Source organism: Oncorhynchus masou, chromosome 10, assembly GCF_036934945.1.
Source record: "Oncorhynchus masou masou isolate Uvic2021 chromosome 10, UVic_Omas_1.1, whole genome shotgun sequence".
Taxonomy (NCBI): Eukaryota; Metazoa; Chordata; class Actinopteri; order Salmoniformes; family Salmonidae; genus Oncorhynchus; species Oncorhynchus masou.
Genome location: NC_088221.1, coordinates 5,671,195 through 5,693,884, shown reverse-complemented (window position 1 = coordinate 5,693,884; position 22,690 = coordinate 5,671,195). Strand labels below are relative to the sequence as shown.

At 41.9% G+C, this 22,690-nt stretch overlaps 1 protein-coding gene across 5 annotated transcripts in view; it reads right to left on the bottom strand.

The window, feature by feature from the left end:
* Positions 1-13,562: 13,562 nt before the first annotated feature.
* The window catches only part of LOC135547075 (collagen alpha-3(VI) chain-like), an 88,116-nt gene continuing 78,988 nt past the window's right edge, over positions 13,563-22,690 (bottom strand). For 3 of the 5 annotated variants that reach the window (XM_064975709.1, XM_064975710.1, XM_064975714.1), the window contains 5 exons: positions 19,799-19,984; positions 19,328-19,378; positions 15,816-16,001; positions 14,849-14,965; positions 13,563-14,521 (listed from right to left, as the gene is read on the bottom strand). In XM_064975709.1, coding sequence (XP_064831781.1) covers positions 14,481-14,521; positions 14,849-14,965; positions 15,816-16,001; positions 19,328-19,378; positions 19,799-19,984 — 581 coding nt within the window. In that variant the 3' untranslated portion in view covers positions 13,563-14,480. The remainder of the gene's footprint in view (positions 14,522-14,848; positions 14,966-15,815; positions 16,002-19,327; positions 19,379-19,798; positions 19,985-22,690) is intronic. The other 2 variants (XM_064975712.1, XM_064975713.1) reach the window with 2 other exon arrangements.

Here is a 22,690-nt window from a genome sequence, read left to right as displayed (position 1 = left end):
ACTGGCGGATTAATTTTTTCTCCGTCGATTTAGTGACCAGGTTTTCTGGCGATTTTGACCACGGAACTCGTTCTGTTATAGTCACAGACACCATTGAACCAGTTCTAGAAACTTCAGAGTGTTTTCTATGCACACATACTAATCATATGCATATACTATATTCCTGGCATGAGTTGCAGGACGTCGAAATGTTGTGCGATTTTTAACAGAATGTTGAAAAAAGTAGCCCGATCTCTAAGAGGTTTTAACAACACTGTCATCTCAGATTTTCTAAATATGCCATTGAACTATAGCTAAACAAGCATTTGTGTAAGAGTATTGATAGATAGCATAGCTATAAGCCTAGAATTTAGCCAGCAACATTTTCACAAAAACCAGAAAAGCATTCAAATAAAATCATTTACCTTTGAAGATCTTCAGATGTTTTCAATGAGGAGACTCTCAGTTAGATAGCAAATGTTCAGTTTTTCAAAAAATATTATTTGTGTAGGACAAATCGCTCCCTTTTGTTCACGTTTGGCTACGAAAAAAACCTGCATCCAGTTATAGCCTCAAGCTCATTAGCATAACGCAACGTTAACTATTCATAAAAATCGCAAATGAAATGAAATAAATATGCTAGCTCTCAAGCTTAGCCTTTTCTTAACAACACTGTCATCTCAGATTTTCAAAATATGCTTTTCAACCATAGCAAAAGAAGCATTTGTGTAAGAGTATTGATAGCTAGCGTAGCATTTAGCATAGCATTTAGCGGGCAACATTTTCACAAAAACCAGAAAAGCATTCAAATAAAATCATTTACCTTTGAAGAACTTTGGATGTCTTCAATGAGGAGACTCTCAGTTCGATAGCAAATGTTCAGTTTTTCATGAAAGATTCTTTGTGTAGGAGAAATCGCTCTGTTTTGTACAACACGTTTGGCTACCAAAAAAAAATTCAGTGACCAAAACGCCAAACTTTTTTCCAAATTAACTCCATAATATCGACTGAAACATGGCAAACGTTGTTTAGAATCAATCCTCAAGGTGTTTTTCACATATCTCTTCATTGATATATCGTTCGTGATAGTCTGCTTTCTCCCCTCAATCACATGGAAAAATACTTGCAGATGAAGTTTTCGCACCAATTTCGACGCAGGACACCGGGCGGACACCTGGTAAATGTGGTCTCTTATGGTCAATCTTCCAATGATATGCCTACAAATACATCACAATGCTGCAGACACCTTGGGGAAAAGGTAGAAATTGTAGGCTCGTTCAGGGCTCATTCACAGCCATATAAGGAGACATTGGAAAACAGCGCTTCAAAAATTTTGCTCATTTCCTGTTTGAAGTTTCATCTTGGTTTCGCCTGTAGCATCAGTTCTGTGGCACTCACAGATAATATCTTTGCAGTTATGGAAACGTCAGAGTGTTTTCTTTCCAAAGCTGTCAATTATATGCATAGTCGAGCATCTTTTCGTGACAAAATATCTTGTTTAAAACGCGAACGTTTTTTTATCCAAAAATGAAATACTGCCCCTAGAGTTCCAAGAGGTTAAAGTCCCCGGCCACTAGGAGCGCCGCCTGTGGATGAGCGTTTTCCTGTTTGCTTTTGAATACAGCTCATTGAGTGCGGTTTTTGTGCCTGCCTCGGTCTGTGGTGGTATTTACACAGCTACGAAAAATACAGATAAAAACTCTCTAGGTGGTCTACAGCTTATCATAGTGTGGTCTACAGCTTATCATGAGATACTCTACATCAGGCGAGCAAAACCTTGAGACTTCCATAGATATCGTGCACCAGCTGTTGTTTACATAAATGCATATGCCCCCGCCCCGTGTCTTACCATAGGCTGCTGTTCTGTCCTGCTGATAGAGTGTATATCCAGCCAGCTGTATGTTCTTAATGTCGTCTTTCAGCCTCGACCTTGTGAAACATAAGATCTTACAGTTTTTAATGTCCCGTTGGTAGGATATACTTGCTTTCAGTTGGTCCCATTTATTTTCCAATGATTGAACGTTAGCTAGCACAAAGGAAGGCAAGGGCAGATTAGCCACTCGTCGCCTGATCCTCACAAGGCATCCTGATGTCTTCCCGCAAAACATTTCCTTTCCAGCAAATCACAGGGATCTGGGCGTGGTCCGTACTTTATCCCTCGCATCCGACTCATTGAAGAAGAACTCCTAGTCCAATTTGAGGTGAGTAATCCCAGTTCTGATGTCCAGAAGCTCTTTTCGGTTATAAGTGACGGTAGCAGCAACATTATGTCAAAAAATGTTACGAACAACGCGAAAATACAAAACAAATAGCATGGTTGGTTAAGAGCCAACACAGAGAGCTAATATTAATAATATGCATGTCAATCTCTCCTGGCTCAAAGTGGAGAGATTGACTTCATCACTACTTGTATTTGTGAGAGGTATTGACATGTTGAATGCAAGGACCTGTCTGTTTGAACTACTGGCACACAGCTCAGACACCCATGCATACCCCACAAGACATGCCACCAGAGGTCTCTTCCAAGGTCCCCATCTCCAGAACAAACCATGGGTGTTGCACAGTACTACATAGAGCTATGACTACATGGAACTCAATTCCACATCAAGTAACTCATGCAAGCAATAAAATTGATTTAAAAAACAGATACAAATACATCCTATTGAACAGTGGGGACACTTTGTGAAGCAACACAAACATAGGCACAAACACATGCAAACAAACACACGATAACATACACACCATACACACAAATGTACACATGGATTTTGTGTTGTAGATATGTGGTAGTAGATTAGGGGCCTGAGGGCACCCACTTAATAGGTTGTGAAATCTGTTGTGAATGTATTGTAATGTTTAAAAAAATGTGTAACTGCCTTAATTTAGCTGGACCCCAGGAAGATTAGCTGTTGCCTTTGCAGCCGCTAATGGGCATCCATAATAAATACAAATACCTTGATCTAGCGCCTGGGTTTTTAATTAGTTTCCATATGAAACTCCATTACAGTAGTTAAAGCAAGGGGCTATTAGCAGTGTACAAGTAGACTACAAATTCATGCTGGGGCAGGGAATGCTCTGAGCTCCTAAAGACAGCACTACTGGAGCCCTGCTGGAGCGAAATTGGAGCAGGCAAGAAGGCTCAAAGTTGGAAGCACAGTATCGTCTAAAATGTCATTGCATGCTGTAGCTGTTAAGGCTCTCGTTTGTGGAATGACCAGACCAAGGTGAAGCGTGGTAGGCGTACATCATTATTTTTATTGATGACACCAAAAGCAAAATAACAACGACAAAAACGAAAGCGCACAGTTGTGTAAGGCAAAAATAAACTATACAGAAAACAAGATCCCACAAAACCCAAAAGGAAAATGACAACCTACAGCTGCAGACTATTATTCCTCCTCCACCAAACTTTACAGTTGGCACTATGCATTGGGGCAGGTAGCATTCTCCTGGCATCCACCAAACCCAGATTAGTCTGTTGGACTGCCAGATGGTGAAGTTTGATTCATCACTCCAGAGAAAGCGTTTCCACTGCTCCAGAGTCCAATGGCGTCAAGCTTTACACCACTCCAGCCGATGCTTTGCATTCCATATGGATGCTCGGCCATGGAAACTCATTTTATGAAGCTCCTGATAAACTGTTATTGCGCTGACATTGCTTCCAGAGGCAGTTTGGAACTTGGTAGTGAGTGTTGCAACCGAGGATAGATGATTTTTACGCGCTACACGCTTCAGCACTCGGCGGTCCTGTTCTGTGAGCTTGTGTGGCCTACCACTTTGAGTCATTGTTGCTCCTAGAAGTTTCCACTTCACAATAACAGCACTTACACATGACTGGGGCAGCTCTAGTAGGGCAGAAATCTGACAAACTGACTTGTTGGAACGTGGCATCCTATAATGGAAATTGAAAGTCACTGAGCTCTTCAGTAAAGCCATTCTACTGTCAATGTTTGTCTATAGAGATTACATGTCTGTGTGCTCGATTTTGTACACTGTCCGGAATGGGTGTGCTGAAATAGCCGAACCCACTAATTTGAAGGGGTGTCCACATACTTTTGTGTATATATAGTGTGTATCTCATAATACACATTGTACTATGAATATCCTATGAGCTAACATGGCTGTTTTTTAGTATTGTTATACTAACAACAATTCCTCCAATATTGTCCCTCTGATGAGAGGAGATACGAATTTATCAGATTATCTGTGTCTGGTTATGTCTTCAATTTGATTCAAATCAGGTCTGAGGATGCTTGTAAACCCTTGGGTGACTCAGTCTGGAAGGAATGCTAAGTAGGTCTCGTTCCCTTACAGAACCTAGGGTTTGGGGTAAAAACACAGACCTATGATGTGGGTTTATAGCCTTGGGATGCGCCTGGATCAGCATTTCTGATTATTAGGGTCAGAACATGTACGTGGAATGCATTCAGCTGAAAACAAGCATTGTATATGGGTTGAAAGGACCCTACACCCCCTTTATTAACAAATTCTTCAACACCAGCCAAAATCCATTGTCATTAAATCTTCTGTCTACTAATATTCATAGGCTGTACCGTTTGTGAATCTTTTCTAAATAAACAAAGGCTCTAAAATAATTCCATGTTTTAGGTAATATTTCAGGTGGTCTGATGATAAGAATAACATTTGAGTGGAGACATTTGAGCTTCTCTCAGGAGACACTGCAGAATGTAATGAGTAATGATTTCCTCCTATCAGAATGTGTTTATAAACTCTTTCCCTGGCTCTAGAGATTCAGCAGGATTCTTCCCTAGATGACAAGATACGATACCTTAGTTGAAGCTCAAGGTTCTTCAATGATAAAACTTGCTATGGTTGATACAATTCCCTCTCTTTCTCTCTCTCGCTGAGCTCTGCTCAACAGGTGAATGAATACCTGTAATTTTGCTCACTCCCGATTTTGGGGAAGTACACTGTTTCAAAAACCTAAGTAAATACTTAACCTGCCATGGTGAAACTCTCAGGATGAATAAAATGAAGAACAGACAAAACATCTGTTCTTCATTTTATTCAGCCTGAGATTAAGTTTTTGAAACAGTGTACTGCCCCAAAATCGGGGGTGAGCAAAATTACAAAAATGATACCTTATTTTGACACAATTGCAAAAAGTGTCACGGTTGCATATCATTCCAGTTGTATGGTTGCATTGTGTTTATGCATATATTATTACTATTACAAAGTTGTACGTTCACAAAGTAATATAGCATTCCTTTTCTCTGTATGAAGTTTCTAGTCAGAATCTTCTTTCACTTTTAACAGTAACAGTGGCCCTCACTGCCTCGTTTGCCTCAGATCTCCAAGCCCTCCTCACATCTTGCTGTTTTACTTGGCAGAGTTATGGCAGTGGCCAGTCCTGGGAGATTTGCCGACTTGCACACTCAGCATCGGGGAAGTCCAGGAGGAGAATGGCGGCCAACCGACTGTTTTTGGTTGTGCCACAGGATGCCTGCCCTCAAGGGGATCGATGAGAGAAAGAAACAGTTTGGAGTCGAGAGAGAGTTTCCACTGTGACACAGCCCTGCAGATAAATTAAGTGTATTTACAGCTAGGCTGCTCAATGTGAAACCCATTAAGGGTCCAGGCTTTTATGGCTCCTTTGGAAAGACGGCGAGCCAGAGGAATGAATCACCACCGACCGTTGTAGCTTTGGCATGTGTGGTGCTGCTGAGCATAGTGGTGGAGAGCTATCTCCTCCTTTCTTTATTTCTCTCTTTCCCACTCCCACTCAACCACAGACATTACTACCAAGGCAGAATATCTCTTCCCACACTCTCAGTTTAACCTCGACACGGACTGACACTGACATACCACAAGTGCACGAAGACTTTTACCTTGATGCTGCACGGTATTGCTTAATGGCCTTTTGACGCAATTTCCTTCAGTGCAAAGACATTGCTTCTTTCCACTTCTGCACCCTAGAGGAGTGTTATGTGGATGCTCCAGCCTCAATCAAAAAGTTGAGGAAAGACCTTAGGTTTGCACAAGTCACGCAACCTTAGAGATCTGCTTCAGTACTGTAAGTTCTTGGCCTATAACTGAAATATCATTGACACTCCCTCTAACAATGTCTACACAGTCTCATGACACTCTATGACTCATCAGGCTGAGCAGAGGGGAACAGACCACTGTGTTGGCATAGCCAGCATACTGCAAAGCCAACAGAGTCAGTTTGATGAGATCTCTCTTATACTCAGTCTAAATGGTTTCAATAAGGAACACATCTGTCACGGTGAACAAAAGGAAAATGACACGTGCAGACAGAAAACTTGAGCACTGAGCATACTTATATTTAGGTGCCATAATTTTTCCTTGTCTGGTCACATGGTCAGGAAAAACTTGGAACCATAATTATACATAAAATAATTCCCTTGCTTCAACTGAATGACCAATGTCATTTCTTTGGTTCAATTTGTGAGAAAGCCCTGTCCTTTCCTAGTCTCAGTCATGTGACATCACACGCTGAGCCACAAGCCTTCAACACAACATAGTAATGAGACAAATACAAGTGGTTTACAAACCCAGAAATGTTGTTCCACTGATCAGCGCTCTCTTTCCTTGACTTGAGTCTGTTCATGTCAGGTTTGTATCATTACAGGACTTGCCTAGCTACTGCCTCTGTTGATTAACCAATAGGTTGGTAACTACTTAGTAGCTTAGTTTAATTTGTCCCCTACCAACGTTAATCACAGCCTTTACCAAAATACCAAAATGTGGAGCTCTGTGACAGCATGAATACACACCTACCTTTCAAAATAAGGTTAACAGTAGTATAGCATGGTTTTAGACATACTTTTTTAAACTAAATGTATGGTTTTAGACAGGGTTCTTTGTGACCCCTGGTACTTGTATTGTTAAATGGAAACCAATACCATGATTTGTGTGGTAAATGGAGTTAAATAATTCGGCAGATGGTGGTATCATAGTGGCAATGAAAGGGACGTTTTCTTTGGCCCATGCTGAATGCCCTGCAGTACGCCACTTAGTCACTCTTCGTGCCCAAAGGAAACTCTGACACAGTTGGTGCCAGTCTGGCCTGGCCCTCGTTTCTGTTGTACATGGATGGCTGACAACTTAGAAGTTTGCACTGCCAGAGTTCTTCTCTCCCAGGATGAACCACACCTCTTGGAGAATCATGGAGAAGCTACCTAACTTGGCTGTGGCAGCAGAGGAGAAGGTGTTAAAATCCACACGCCGCTTATCAAGTTCACATAACCGCACTGGGAGCCATGTTAATGTTAAGCTGTGTGAGCCCCTCTTAGATATGTGATACGAGGTGACACTTGGAATGTGTGCTGGTTATTTATCACAGCTTAAAGTGTTAATCAATGCAAACAGTGGATTGCAGGTTAATGGGTTGTAATTGTGACGGGGATGGATATGTTGTGATCGTTTTACAAACAAAGAGCATGCCGAGCAAGCACGAAAAACAGAATGGAGCTTGTATCCAGTATGTGTATATGTGTCAGAGTGCATAACGGTTTTTGTGAGTGTTCGTGTATTTGTGCAAGTCTGATTCCATGCCATTAAAATTACATACGGACAGCCAAATTCATTTAAACTCAGTTTTCCTGACATTCCTGACATTTAATCCTAGTAAATATTCCCTGTCTTAGGTCAGTTAGGATCGCCACTTTATTTTAACCTGTTGAAACTCTAGGGGCGCAATTTCATTTTTGGATGAAAAACGTTCCCGTTTTAAACAAGATATTTTGTCACAAAAAGATGCTTGACTATGCATATAATTGATAGCTTTCGAAAGAAAACACTCTGACGTGTCCAGAACTGCAAAGATATTTTCTGTGCGTGCCCTTGAACGTGAGCTTCAGGCAAAACCAAGATGAGACGGCATCCAGGAAATGAGCAGGATTTTTGAGGCTCTGTTTTCCATTGTCTCCTTATATGGCTGTGAATGCGAGAGGAGTAAGTCTGCCCTTTCTGTCGTTTCCCCAAGGTGTCTGCAGCATTGTGACGTATTTGTAGGCATATCATTGGAAGATTGACCATAAGAGACCACATTTACCAGGTGTCCGCCCGGTGTCCTGCGCCGAAATTGGTGCGCAAAAGTCAGCTGCAAGTATTTTTCCATGGAATTTAGAGAAGAATGCAGGCTTCCACGAACGATATATCAATGAAGAGATATGTGAAAAAACACCTTGAGGATTGATTCCAAACAACGTTTGCCATGTTTCGGTCGATATTATAGAGTTAATTCGGAAAAAGTTTGACGCTGTAGGTGACTGAATTTTCGGTTCGTTTCGGTAGCCAAATGTGATGTACAAAACGGAGCGATTTCTCCTACACACAGACGCTTTCAGGAAAAACTGCGCATTTGGTATGTAACTGAGAGTCTCCTCATTGAAAACATCCGAAGCTCTTCAAAGGTAAATGATTTTATTTATTTGGTTATCTGGTTTTTGTGAAAATGTTGCATGCTAAATGCTACTCAAAATGCTAAGCTAGCTTAGCATATTCTTACACAAATTAGTCAATTGCTATGGTTCAAAGGCATATTTTGAAAATCTGAGATGACAGTGTTGTTAAGAAAAGGCTAAGCTTGAGAGCAGGCGCATTATTTTCATTTTATTTGCGTTAACGTTGCGTTATGCTAATGAGCCTGAGGCTTTAGTCACGATCCTGGATCCGGGATGGGGAGATTCAAGAGGTTAAGAATGGGAAATGTCAGAATAATAGTAGAGAGAATGATTTATTTCAGCTTTAATTTCAATTAGTATTTGTTGGCATTACCTTTAAATTACCTTTAAATGGCTTAACTTGGGTCAAATGTTTTGGGTAGCATTCCACAAGCTTCCCACAATAAGTTTGGTTGAATTTTGGGCCATTCCTCCTGAGCTGGTGTAACTGAGTCAGGATTGTGGGCCTCCTTGCTCACGCACGCTTTTTCAGTTCTGCCCATAAATTTTCTATGGGATTGAGGTCAGGGCTTTGTGATGGCCACTCCAAAACCTTGACTTTGTTGTCCTTAAGCCTTAAGCAAACTTTGGAAGTATGCTAGGGGTCCATTTGGAAGACCCATTTGCAACCAAGCTTTAACTTCCTGACTGATGTCTTGAGATGTTGCTTCAATATATCCACATACTTTTCCTTCTCATGATGCCATCTATTTTGTGAAGTCCACCAGTCCCTCCTGCAGCAAAGCACCCCCACAACATGATGCTGCCACCCCCGTGCTTCACGGTTGGGATGGTGCTCTTCGGCTTGCAAGCATCCCCCTTTTTCCTCCAAACAAAAACAATTCTCATTATGGCCCAACAGTTCTATTTTACTTGTGTCGTGCACAAAGTAGATGTCAAAACCGACTTGCAAAACTATAGCTTGTTAACAAAAAATGTGTGGAGTGGTTGAAAAACAAGTTTTAATGACTCAGGACATCAGCGCAGAGGAAGGCTCCGGCCTTGGAGCGGGACTGGACACCGTGCGTGGACTGGGCACCGGCGCAGAGGAACGCTCAGGCCTTGGAGCTGGACTGGACGCCTGGAAGCTCCGGACCGTTGACCCTCGCTGGAGGTTCCAGTCTGTGGACCGTCGCTGGATGTTCAGGACCGAGGATGGTCGCTGAAGGTTCCGGACCGTGGAACATCGCAGGAGGTTCCGGACTGTGGACCGTCGTAGGAGGTTCCAGACTGTGAACCGTCGCCGGAAGCTCTGGGCTGGGGACCGTCGCCAGAAGCTCTGGACTGGGAACGTTGCCGGAAACTCTGGACTGGGGACCGTCGCCGGAAGCTCTGAACTGTGAATCTTCGCCGGAAGCCTGGTGCGTGGAACCGGCACAGGTGGCACCGGACTAGTGACGCACTTCAGGGCGAGTGCGAGGAGCAGGCACAGGATGTACAGGACTGGGAAGGTGCACTGGAGGCCTGGTGCTTGGAACCGGCACAGGTGGCACCGGACTGGTGATACGCACTTCAGGGCGGGTGCGAGGAGCAGGCACAGGATGTAGCAGACTGGGGAGGCGCACTGGAGGCCTAGTGCGTGGAGCCGGCACAGGTGGTACCAGACTGGTGACACACACTTCAGGGCAAGTGCGAGGAGCGGGCACAGGATGTAATGGACTGGGAAGGCGCACTGGAGGCCTGGTGCTTGGAGGTGGCACAGGTGGCACCGGACTGGTGATACGCACTTCAGGGCGGGTGCGAGGAGCAGGCACAGGACGTACCAGACTGGCGAGGCGCACTGGAGGCCTAGTGCGTGGAGCCGGCACAGGTGGTACCAAACTGGTGACACACACTTCAGGGCAAGTGCGTGGAGCTGGCACAGGTGGTACCGGACTGGTAAAACACACCTCAAGGCGAGTGCGCAGAGCTGGCCCAGGACGTACAGGGCTGGGGAAGCTTACTGGAGACCTGGTGTGGAGCCGGCACAGATTTTACCAGACTGAGAGCACGCTCCTCAGGATGAGTACAGAGAGCTGACCCAGGTGGCATCAGACTGATAACACGCTCCTTAATGCGAATGTCGTGCCTCAGACACCAACACAACAACTCTCTCATTTCCCAGATTGGCTCCGGTTCACTCTTTGTCTGCGCCGACCACCCCGTATTCCCCCTCCCAACAAAAAATTTTTGGGGCCGTCTTTTGGGCTTTCTTTGTGGCCGGGAACCCCGGTGTCGTCGCTGTCCTCCCTTCTCTCCTTGCGTCTGTTGCCAGGATTTCCTCCCAAGTCCAGGATCCCTTCCCATCCAAGATCTCGTCCCAAGTCCAGGATACCTTCTCCTCCTGGGCATGATGGTTGGTCCTGGTGTGGTGTGATCTTCTGTCACGATCGTCGTAAGAACATTCGAACCAAAGCACAGCGTGAAATCGGTTCAACATTTTTTATTAGAAGTGAACCGCACAACAAAACAATAAAGAGCAATGGACACGTGAAGCTATGGAGTGCTCATAGACAACTACACATAAACAAGATCCCACAAAACACAGTGGGGAAATGGCTGCCTAAATATGATCCCCAATCAGAGACAACGATAAACAGCTGCCTCTGATTGGGAACCATACCTGGCCAACATAGAAATAAAACAACCTAGATTACCCACCCTAGCCACACCCCGACCTAACCAAATTAGAGAATAAAAAGACTCTCTATGTTCAGGGTGTGACAATATCTCTCGGGGATGTGCTTATTGGGGCAGTATAGTTAGGCCCTGTCCAGAAGAAACCCTAACCCCTCAACCCTAGTCACTTATGTACGTTTAACTACTTGAGAGGTGTAAGGAGTAGAGTGAATGCACTTTGAAGTAAATCTCTGCTCTGTTAAAAGTACACTGAAGAAAAGCTATTTTATTGATCATAGTGAATTAGGAGTATAATTAAAACAGGTTACCATTTCCCACCAACATTAGACAACTATACAGACAGCCCTTAAATTGCTGAAATAAATAAATCAAATCAATTATGAGAATAATCAGATTAACCAATACCTGACACAGACATTGTGGTGTAGTGGGAAGATCGGAATACCTTGAACCAGGTGGTTTTGATGTTCAAATCCCAGGTGAGGATGTTGAATAATAATTACTGTATAAACGCACAATGTAAACATGTACATCAAAGTGTGTCAAATATATAGTGTGTGAGGGTATCCCTAACCTTGCCAAAAGAAAAAGAGATGTCACTGGTTCACCAATCAGGGTCTTGATTGGCTTAGCAACAGTTACAATGTGTAATGAACCACTTCTTGGGGGGTGTCTTTGGGACCATTAGGCGATGTCCTGACAACTGATACACAGAAATGTTCCCATAAAATGTGTGAACATTTGTATTTTATCTTCTATGTATGTTTGGTGGAATAATCTCCTAACCCTCAGAAGACTGGACACTTGAATGTTCTTGCAATGTTCCCATGAAATGTATCTAGAACATTAATATCGACAATATGTTCTGAGAACATGGCAACTATGTCCTGTGTATGTTTGGTGGGGTGTAGATGGAATATTCTCCCAATCCACAGAAAACTGGACACATGACTGTTCTTGCAATGTTCCCATTAACATTAATATCGTTCTAGAACATGAATATCTTAAATTCTCATTTTCATTTGCATATGACTTTAGGAACGTAGTTGTGATGGGTACAGTCCTGTCTTGGCCATCAAAACTACTGCAGAGGCAGGACATCTGGAGATACTGTGCTGAGTTGGAGAAGGGGGCCAGTGACCCCCTAAGACTACTAAGTTCAAATCCATAATTCACCTCTTCCTCCACAGTCCCCGGAACAGTTTGAGCTCCTTGGACGTGACTTGTGAATGTTCAGGATATTCTTTGTAGCCAGCATGAAAGTGCAAGACAAAATGTGCAGACTTACAGTGGTTCAAAGGTGAGAGGCTCACTGTAAACTATTTGGACAAGGCCACCATTATCTCTGCCTATGACATGAAAGGGTCAGTGTCGCTTTCATACACACAAAGGGATACTTCGGGATTTTGGCAGTTTTTATCTACTTTCCAGGTAGTCAGATGAAGTCGCGGATACCACTTTTATGTCTCTGCGTGAGGATTACTAACTAGCATTTGCGCAGTGACTGGAAGTCTATGGGTATCTGCTCATTGCGCTAATGCTAGTTAGCATTAGCTTGCGAAACTACCTCTAACTTCCTTCATACTGGACACAGAGACATAAAAAGTATGGTGTACCAGTCCTACTTAGCGAGACAGGTCAAGACAAGTTGATGTTGTAATGAAGATCAATAATAGACCACAGATAAATACTTTCTCGTCACAATGAACGTGAATTTGATCACTTAGAAGATGAGTGCATCAACTTAATGAGTACAGTAGTAAGCCAATCATACCATGGCAATTCTATTTTCAACAGTGGAATATAATACTTAAATGGTGCTAGTAGTCCCATCTCAACTTCTTTACTGGTTAGATGATCAATCCCTAAACTCAAGTGACTTCTGTAAGTGCTTTGCTGGACCTTTTCCTACTCCTCTCACAAATTATACAAAATTACCCTATGTTGTGTCAGTATCAGATGCACACACACACTCTGTTAAAGGTGCACTCACAAACTTTTGTATAATTTCAGACAGTCGTTTTGAAAGTGGTGCTCACGAGCCGAAACTAACCCCCTTTATTTGTTTACTAAGTCATCCAATTGTGTACTACACCATTCATTTGGTGTGATATGAATGTAACAATTTGTATGATATCACACAAATTTTGCAATTTGTGTGATATGTTACAAATCCAATTCATGCAATATGCTAGAATTTGTTGTGCTTAAGATCTTCCTTTTTCGCTTTTGGCCTTTGTCTCTTTCTTGGTCACTCTGACATTTCACAGGCCCCAAGGAACAGTCAGTACTTTACAAGGGCTTTGCTCTCAAATTGAGTCATGTACCAGATTTCCTTCAGTCTTACAGCCTAGACCCTGAATTTCCTCTTTTACACAGTCCTGTCCATTTGATTTCCATGTTCAAAAATAGTTTCATTGTTTTAATTCCTTCCCTCTGCATTTTCTCCAGTCTTCTGCTCTTTGATTCTATGTTTTGATGTTAGATACACAGCGTGTTGCATAGTTGGTGATTCAAGAGATCAAAAAGAAGAAATTCAATGCTCGAGTTTATTAGAAAGTCTAATTCATTTTTATTTCCCCCGTTCCCAGATGAAACACAAAGTTTAGTAAAACAAAACAAAAAACAGCTTGACAAGTACATTCCATATTCAAAAACTGGAACATGTGTTTGAGGCAGTGGTTCCAGAAGTGCATTGACGTTACATGATGAATTCCTTTTGAAGCTGAGAAATTGGTTGAACTCATTATATACACACTGCCAGGTAGGACTTGTGTTAGCATCAGCGTGAACTCTGCAACTAGGAGAGTATTTGGCATGGTGAGGGAAAGTAAATTGGGGGATATATCAAATCAAATGTTATTCATCACATGCTTTGTAAACAACATGTGTAGATTAACAGTGAAATGCTTACTTACTTATATAGTGAAGTAAAATAAACCTATGATGACCCTTTCAAAGTCATTGTGGACCTGTGTGTGTGTGTGTGTGTGTGTGTGTGTGTGTGTGTGTGTGTGTGTGTGTGTGTGTGTGTGTGTGTGTGTGTGTGTGTGTGTGTGTGTGTGTAAATAACGATTTATTGATAATCTCTGTCCCAAAATGGTCATACACATACATTTTAATTATAAAACCTTATTCTCATGAGTTATTATTTTATGTTAAACATATGGTGTAACTGTTGCAGAATTTTTTACATTACAAACACTGGATGTACTCTGCAACTCCATCAGAGAACTAAAAAAAACTATGTAGCACCAGTAGGAAAAATCATGCAGCAAATTGTGTTGCTTTCATTTTGTGAAAAAGACTACTTCAAGATTGTTTTTGATCAAATCCTGTTCATGGAATCCAGTGCAGCCACCTTTCCTTTGGTATAGCTTTTCTTTGGCCATTTGAATTGGTTTTCTTCCGAATCTCAGAAGAGGAATATGTTGACAATGAATCAATGTCCTCCTATGTTCGTATTGCGGCAATGACTCCTTGGTTGACAGGTGCTGTCGGTGAAAAGCAGGAAAGAAGACAAACATGATTTTAACACAACACCAATTCTCCCTGCAATTTGGAGTTTCCCTTATTTGATCTTGTTCTGAGGGCAGGTCTACCGCGAGGGCAGAATTAAATGTGATTGGTTAACGTTAGTCATGAAATGTGACTGGTTAAGTTTAGAAACGTAATCCCAATTGGCTAAGGTTAGGGTTAGGTGTTGGGTTAAGTTCATAAAATAAATGTTATTGGTAAAGGTTAGGGGTTGTGGTAAGATTCGAAAGAGCAACTTTGCATATAGAAACCTTTGTTACGCCCCCATTCTACCACCAACCTACCACCTAGCGAGCCTTTTCTTCTCTTTCCTTTCATTCTCACTCGTCGCTGTGAGTGCCGCTCGGGGTTTGCGCGGCTTTCATCCAACCAATCCCATGTCTTTTGCCCTCGAGGTAGAGCTGCCCTCAGGACAAGATTGAAGGAAAACTCCACTGAGCATTTATTTACACATACAGAATATTTGCAATAGCATGTCTGTCCCTGAGAAATTCATTTTAGGTGGATTGACAGATGGAACATGGAACAGGTTTTCAGTAAGGCTATTCTACTGCCAATGTTTGTCTATGGAGATTACATGGCTATGTGCTCGATTTTATACACCTGTCAGCAACGGGTATGGCTGAAATAGCCAAATCTACTAATTTGAAGTGGTGTCCACATATTCTTTTTATATATAGTGTATATCTAACTACAAGGAGGTGAGTTGACAGCCGACGGTTAGATTACTAGATAAATACACAGAGTATACAAAACATTACGAACACTTTCCTAAAATGGAGTTGCATTTTGGGTGGGGGACCAGTCTTGATACACACGTGAAACTGTTGAGTGTGAAAAACCCAGCAGCGTTGCAGTTCTTGACACAAACAGTTGCACCTGGCACCTACTACCACACCCGGTTCAACGGCACTTAAATATTTTGCTTTGCCCATTCACCCTCTGAATGGCACACACACACAATCCATTTCTCACTTGTTTCAAGGCTTAAAAATCCTTATTTAACCTGTCTCCTTCCCTTCATCTATACTGATTGAAGTGGATTTAACAAGTTCTTAATGTTTTGTATACTCAGTGTATACAGACCGATGACTAAATAGATGGGACATATCGACAGTTCGAAAGACACCAGCAACTAAATATAATTATTGTACAAATAGGCAGACTAGATGAATGAATGGAAAAATAGATGGACAGGCAATAGCAGAGACAGACAAAGACACACACAGATATATGACTAGCTAGACCCACCTGCTTTTCCACAGGCCTTCTCACACTCCTCTTGAGTTTCGAAGCGATTCTGGTTGCCGCCACAGCCTCCGTACCAGAAGCGTGTGCAGCTCTTGCTGAGTGCATCGTAGTGCCACTTGAGAACAAACTTTGCGCATGCGCCTTCCTCTTTGGGGAGCTGACAGATTTCCACTCCTGTCAAGGTTGCTGTGAGGGAGGCGAGAATAGGCAGGCCAATGAATATGTGTCCAACATGGTTCGAAAACCAGGGTTAAGCCGTTTAGCCAAAGCCTATGCATTGTGCACATAAGAAAGCAAGGACACCGCAGAACACTGCTCTGAAAAGGTACACTGTTAGGATATAATACAATGGTGTAGCTAAGGACATGTTTTTGCAGGTGTAGTGTGTACAGAACATGCTTCATGCAGTGGGAATGAACATTGAATGACATCCAATGTCAATAAACATGTTGTCAGTTTTTGTTTGTGGAGACATGTTGGAATTCATTTCAGGATAACACAAAACAGGGACATCTGTTATCCATTAACATGACATCTGTTTATGTTGAATATTTGTCCACGTGTTTTTGGGGATGCCTGTATGATCCAATAGTTGATCCAAATGGATATTAATTGTAACATAGAGGTGAATATGATATACAACTTGAGAGAAAGCACTCCCCACCACAAGCCATTCCTTCTTCAAACTCAAGATCTCGAATATAGTTTACAGTACTACAGATCATAATAAGAACTCTCTGCTGCCCATTTAGGCCAAGACCTAGGAAAACTAAGCCTGACAGTGAACCACTTAATCAGGCTCATTTTTGCAAAGTTCACTAGTCCAAAACACAATGAACCATACAAAGAATAGCCCTCTTCATTAATTTGCTCCACGCTTATGACTTGGCCCGGTCTCAGCGAAGACTAAAGTATAACTTTCCCTTTCTCCATGCTTGGCTTTTCACTCATTCCATACTTCATTCAGAGGCAATGGAGGGTTTATAGCCAGACACAAAGGGAATCTTTCTTTCCAAAGTGAACACAGACCGAGAAAATTGTGTTACGCAATGTATATAACCTGCTACAGTAGAGATTATATATCACGTTTTCAACGGATCTGGGCAAGAGGACTGAATTTAAATCATGTTTCAGTTGAGAGTCAGAGTTGCCTGCCTGAAACCTACACATGTTGGTTAGGAGGAAATGCTTTCATGTTTATGTCGGCTGAACCGCAAAGCATTTGGATGACGCACTCAACAGCGATCAAAGCCGGTCATATGTTCTACAGAGGTAGTTGGAATGGATCAGTCTGTAATGTATTAAGATGCGAGACCACAACTAAATGTGAGGCATGTTTTTTCCACCATAGTCTGAGAATAGTGGTCCTTTGTAGCTCAGTTGTTAGAGCATGGTGCTTGTAATGCCAGGGTAGTGGGTTCGATTCCTGGGACTACCCATGTGTAAATTGTATGCACTAACGACTAAGTTGCATTTGATAAAAGTATCTACTAAATGGCATATATGTACAACACATTAGGACTATTGAGTTGTACCCAATTTCGGCCTCAGAACAGCCTCAATTCGTCGGGGCATGGACTCTACAAGGTGTCAAAAGCATTCCAAAGGGATGCTGGCCCATGTTGACTCCAATGCTTCCCACAGTTGTGTCAAGTTGGCTGGTTGTGGATCTCTACTCCAAATAGCTCATTCCACAGATTCTCAATTGGATTGAGATCTGGTGACTGGGAAGGCCTCTGCAGAAATCTGAAGTCACTGTCATTTTCGTGGAACCATTCCTGGACAATCCTAGCGTTGTGGAATGGGGCATTATCCTGCTGAAAAAAAATCTATTTGTAGATGGAATCACTGCTGCCGTGAAGGGATGCACCTGGCAATGATGTTCAGATATCCTATGGCATTCAAACGTTGCTCCACTTTTATCAAGGGGCCCAATGTATGCCATGGAAACATACCCCACACCCTCACACCACCAGCCTGCAATGTTGACATGCGGAATGATGGATGCATGTACTCATGTGGTTTTCTCCATAGCCTAGTCCTCCCATCAGCATGAAACAGCAGGAACCGGGATTCATCAGACCAGGCAATGTTTTTTTACAACCTCCATGTCCAGTGTTTTCGATCCACTGCAACTGCAATTCCTTGTTTTTTGCTGAAAAAAGTGGAACTATGTAAGGTCGTGGGCTGCCATACCGCTTTTGTGTAAATGTATTCTTTTATGGTTCTTTGGGCACCAATGTTGTACTGGACTGTCAGTTGACTAACTGTAGCCGGTGTGTTGCTTTGTCGGCCTCTTTTTTCCTCTTTCATCAATGACCCTCTTTGACTACTGGCCTGCCATTAGCTGGGTGTCCTTTGGGTGGAGAACCATTCTTGATAGCAGATGGGAAACTGTTGAGGGTGAAAATTGGCAACTCAAGAATGTCCACCAGAGCTGTTGCCAGGTAATGTATTTTTAATTTCTCTACTATAAGCCACCTCCAACATCGTTTTAGAGAATTTGGCAGTACTTCCAACTGGCCTCACAACCACAGACCATGTGTAACCACGCCAGTCCAGGACCTCCACATCCAGCTTTTTCACCTGTAGAATGTTTGAGACCAGCCACCTGGACAACTGATGAAACTGTGGCTTTGCACAGCCAAATAATTTCTGCACAAACTGTCAGAAACCATCATCTGCATGCTCGTAGTCCTCACTAGGGTCTTGACCTGACTGCAGTTCGGCGTTGTAACCATCTTCAGTGGGCATATGCTCATCTTTGATGGCCACTGGCATGCTGGAGAAGTGTGCTCTTCACAGATGAATCCCGGTTTCAACTGTACCGAGCAGATGGCAGACAGAGTGTATGGTGTCATGTGGGCGAGTGATTAGTGCCCCATGGTGGTGATGGAGTTATGGTATGGGCACTGAACACAAATGCATTTTTCAATTGCAATTTGAATGCACAGAGATACTGTGACGAGATCCTGAGAAACATTGTCGCTTTTATTCATCCACTGCCATCACCTTATGTTTCAGCATGATAATGCACAGCCCCATGTCGCAAGGATCTGTACACAATTCCTGGAAGCTGAAAATCTCCCAGTTCTTCCATGGCCTGCATACTCACCAGACATGTCACCCATTGAGCATGTGTGGGATGCTCTGGATCGACGTTTATGACAGTGTGTTCCAGTTCCCGCCAATATCCAGTCCGCAAAGCCATTTAATAGGAGTGGGACAACATTCTACAGACCACACTCAACAGCTTGATCAACTCTATGCGAAGAAGATGTGTTGTGTGCTGCATGGTTTTCTGATCCACGCACATACCTGTTTTTTTAAGGTATCTGTGACCAACAAAAGCATATCTGTATTCCCAGTCATGTGAAATCCATAGATTAGGGCCTAATTCATTTTTTTTTTAAATTGACTGATTTCCATATATGAACTCTAACTCAGTCAAATCTATGAAATTGTTGCATTTATATATATTTTTTTCAGTGTATATTAATGGCTTTACTTACCGGGAGCTGAAAGGATCTCAGTCTGAAGCTGTTCCACTTGTTGCTGAGGTTCTGGTGATGTAGAATAAGAAGAAAAAAGAGTTTCTGAAGTCAACCTTTTACCAACTGATCTACAACAACCCATAACACTTTAATTGAACTATATGTCATAGAGCTGTTTTTACAGTGTGATAGCATGATATAATATATGTTGTGTACAGTCATGATAGGTGACTTCGGTGTATGTCACATGAAATAACACTCAAGTAACAATATACAACAGTACCATGGTTAGCTTATCAGCTAGCTAACCAACATAATATGCATTTGCTTTCAAAAGCATGACATGAGCTATCAGGACTGCTTAAAACAGCTGTTATTAAGCAAAAGACAGTCAACAATTGGCTACTTAGTTAGTTTGTCAAATTAGACCAGTCAGGTGCAAAGAGCCTCTACAAGCTTTCAGAAAACCTGGCAACAAGGACCACTCACCTGACCTCATGCAGCGTTTCAAGCACTGGGCTTCAGTCTCGAACCTATTGCCATTGCCTTCACAACCACCATACCAGAACTGGGTACAGATCCCATTCTTTCTGTCAAAGAACCACTTAGCCTGATGGTTTTTGCACGCCAATCCAGGGTCAAAGTCAAGAGAGCATGGGTCTGTGAGCTCGTTAGCTAGAACATGCAAAAACAAGACCAGTCACAAGAGGGGTAAGAGAGAGGAGAGAGGTATTAGTATGGTTATGATGAACATCACCCATCTAAAAGCATATTTGAGTTACTGTGAGCCAGTTGTCAGCCATCACTAAACAGTAAGTAATTCATATGTAATGAAATTGTTAATGGCTAGAAGTGTTTGAAAAGTGAAAGCAGAACATTTGTTAGGAAATTAAATGTATCTCATTGCTGGTAAATGAAACTCGTGAAAATTAATTAGTAGGACTATTGCACATTACAGTGGTTGAACATCTGCAATTAATATTGTGAGAAGTTTTGAACAGTAAATTGTTCATTGTGAGTTGAGTGGAAAAGGTAGAAGTTGTACAGTAGCGTAGGTTTCTATTGGTGAATTGTTGAGATGAAAGAATAATAGCCATATTCAATAAACTGCTCTTCCATTAACGATGTTGCTATCAGAGTTAATACACGTTAATGTTAGTACATTTTAGTAATTTATTAGGTCTGTGGCTGTGTGATCTCCGTGATATGCAGCGAAACCACCATCTGTACCTAATCCTGTTGAGACAACTCCACAAGTACCTCTCGGGTAATGCTGAGAAAGTACATTAATTGATCCACAGTCTTGGACTCAAGCGAACCTGTCAAAACCACGCTACGATAAAGTCCTTTCTGCTTTGCACATTACATAGGGCTAATATATCATGTTACTATTGACAATCAGCACAACAGTTTTCAGCTGTGCTAACATAATTGCAAAAGGGTTTTCTAATGATCAATTAGCCTTTTAAAATCATAAACTTGGATTAGCTAACACAACGTGGAGTGATGGTTGCTGATAATGGGCCTCTGTACCCCAATGTAGATATTACACAAATAATCATCAGTTTCCAGCTACAATAGTCATTTACAACATTAACAATGTCTACACTGTATTTCTGATCAGTTTGATGTTATTTTAATGGACAATTTATTTTCTTTCAAAAACAAGGACAGCTCTAAGTGACCCCAAACTTTTGAATGGTAGTGTATTTACATAATATATACAGTATATATCATATGACATGTACATAGATCATGAATATATACAGTATGTCTATAAATAAAACATCAGCAGTCACTATGACAACTATTGTAGATGACCTCACCTCTTAGCTATTACTACCTTATATTTCTACCATAAGGGAGCGCTTGCAGTGGCCTCACTCCAAGGCTCAACATGTGAGCCATAAATCTTCATCAATGAAGTTATTTTCCACAAGACATGTTAGACTTTGTAGGTTTTGCACTGAAAAATAGACTGCAGATATTGCAAGTTTACAGCTCTGATGGTCCTGCAACCTACTTATTATTTTTTTGGTCTCTCACTGCAAAAGCTACAGGCACTAAAATAATACTGAAGATATTGTCTGTCAGTGAACAGTTCTGTTGTTTATTAACTTCTTCGATATAGGGGGCACTCTTTTAATTTTTGGATAAAAAAACGTTCCCGTTTTAAACAAGATATTTTGTCACAAAAAGATGCTCGACAATGCATATCATTGACAGCTTTGGAAAGAAAACACTCTGACATTTCCAAAACTGCAAAGATATTATCTGTGAGTGCCACAGAACTAATGGTACAGGCGAAACCAAGACGAAATTTCATACAGGAAATGCACCAGATTTTGAATGCACTGTGTTCCAATGTCTCCTTATATGGCTGTGAATGTGCCAGGAATGAGCCTACACTTTCTGTCATTTCCCCAAGGTGTCTGCAGCATTGTGACGTATTTGTAGGCATATCATTGGAAGATTGACCATAAGAGACTACATTTACCAGTTGTCCGCTTGGTGTCCTCCATCGAAATTATTGCGCAATCTCCAGCTGCGTCCACTTTTCATTTGGTTCAGAGGAGAAAGACAACTGCCACGAATGATTTATCATCGAATAGATATGTGAAAAACACCTTGAGGATTGATTCTAAACAACGTTTGCCATGTTTCTGTCGATATTATGGAGTTAATTTGGAAAAAAGTTTGGCGTTGTAATGACTGAATTTTCGTTTTTTTTTCTTAGCCAAACGTGATGAACAAATCATCTTTTTGGAAAAACTGAACATTTGCTATCTAACTGAGAGTCTCCTCATTGAAAACATCCGTTCTTTAAAGGTAAATTATTTTATTTGAATGCTTTTCTTGTTTTTGTGAAAATGTTGCCTCCTGAATGCTAGGCTTAATGCTATGTTAGCTATCAGTACTCTTACACAAATGCTTGTGTAGCTATGGTTGAAAAGCATATTTTGAAAATCTGAGATGACAGTGTTGCTAACAAAAGGCTAAGCTTGAGAGCTAGCATATTTATTTCATTTCATTTGCGATTTTCGGGAATGGTTAACGTTGCATTATGCTAATGAGCTTGAGGCTATGATTACGCTCCCGGATACGGGATTGCTCGATGCTAGAGGTTAAGTAATATTCTCCTCTGGACTTCTTGGCTCCACACTGAGTATACAAAACACAGGAACACCTGCTAGGAACACCTGCTCCTTCCATCATATAGACTGACCAGGTGAAATCTATGATCCCTTATCAATGTCATCTGTCAAGAACTACAACGCTACTAGGTTTTTCATGCTCAACAGTTTTCCATGTGTATCAAGAATGGTCCACTACCCAAAGGACATCCAACCAACTTGGCATAACTGTGGAAAACATTGGAAT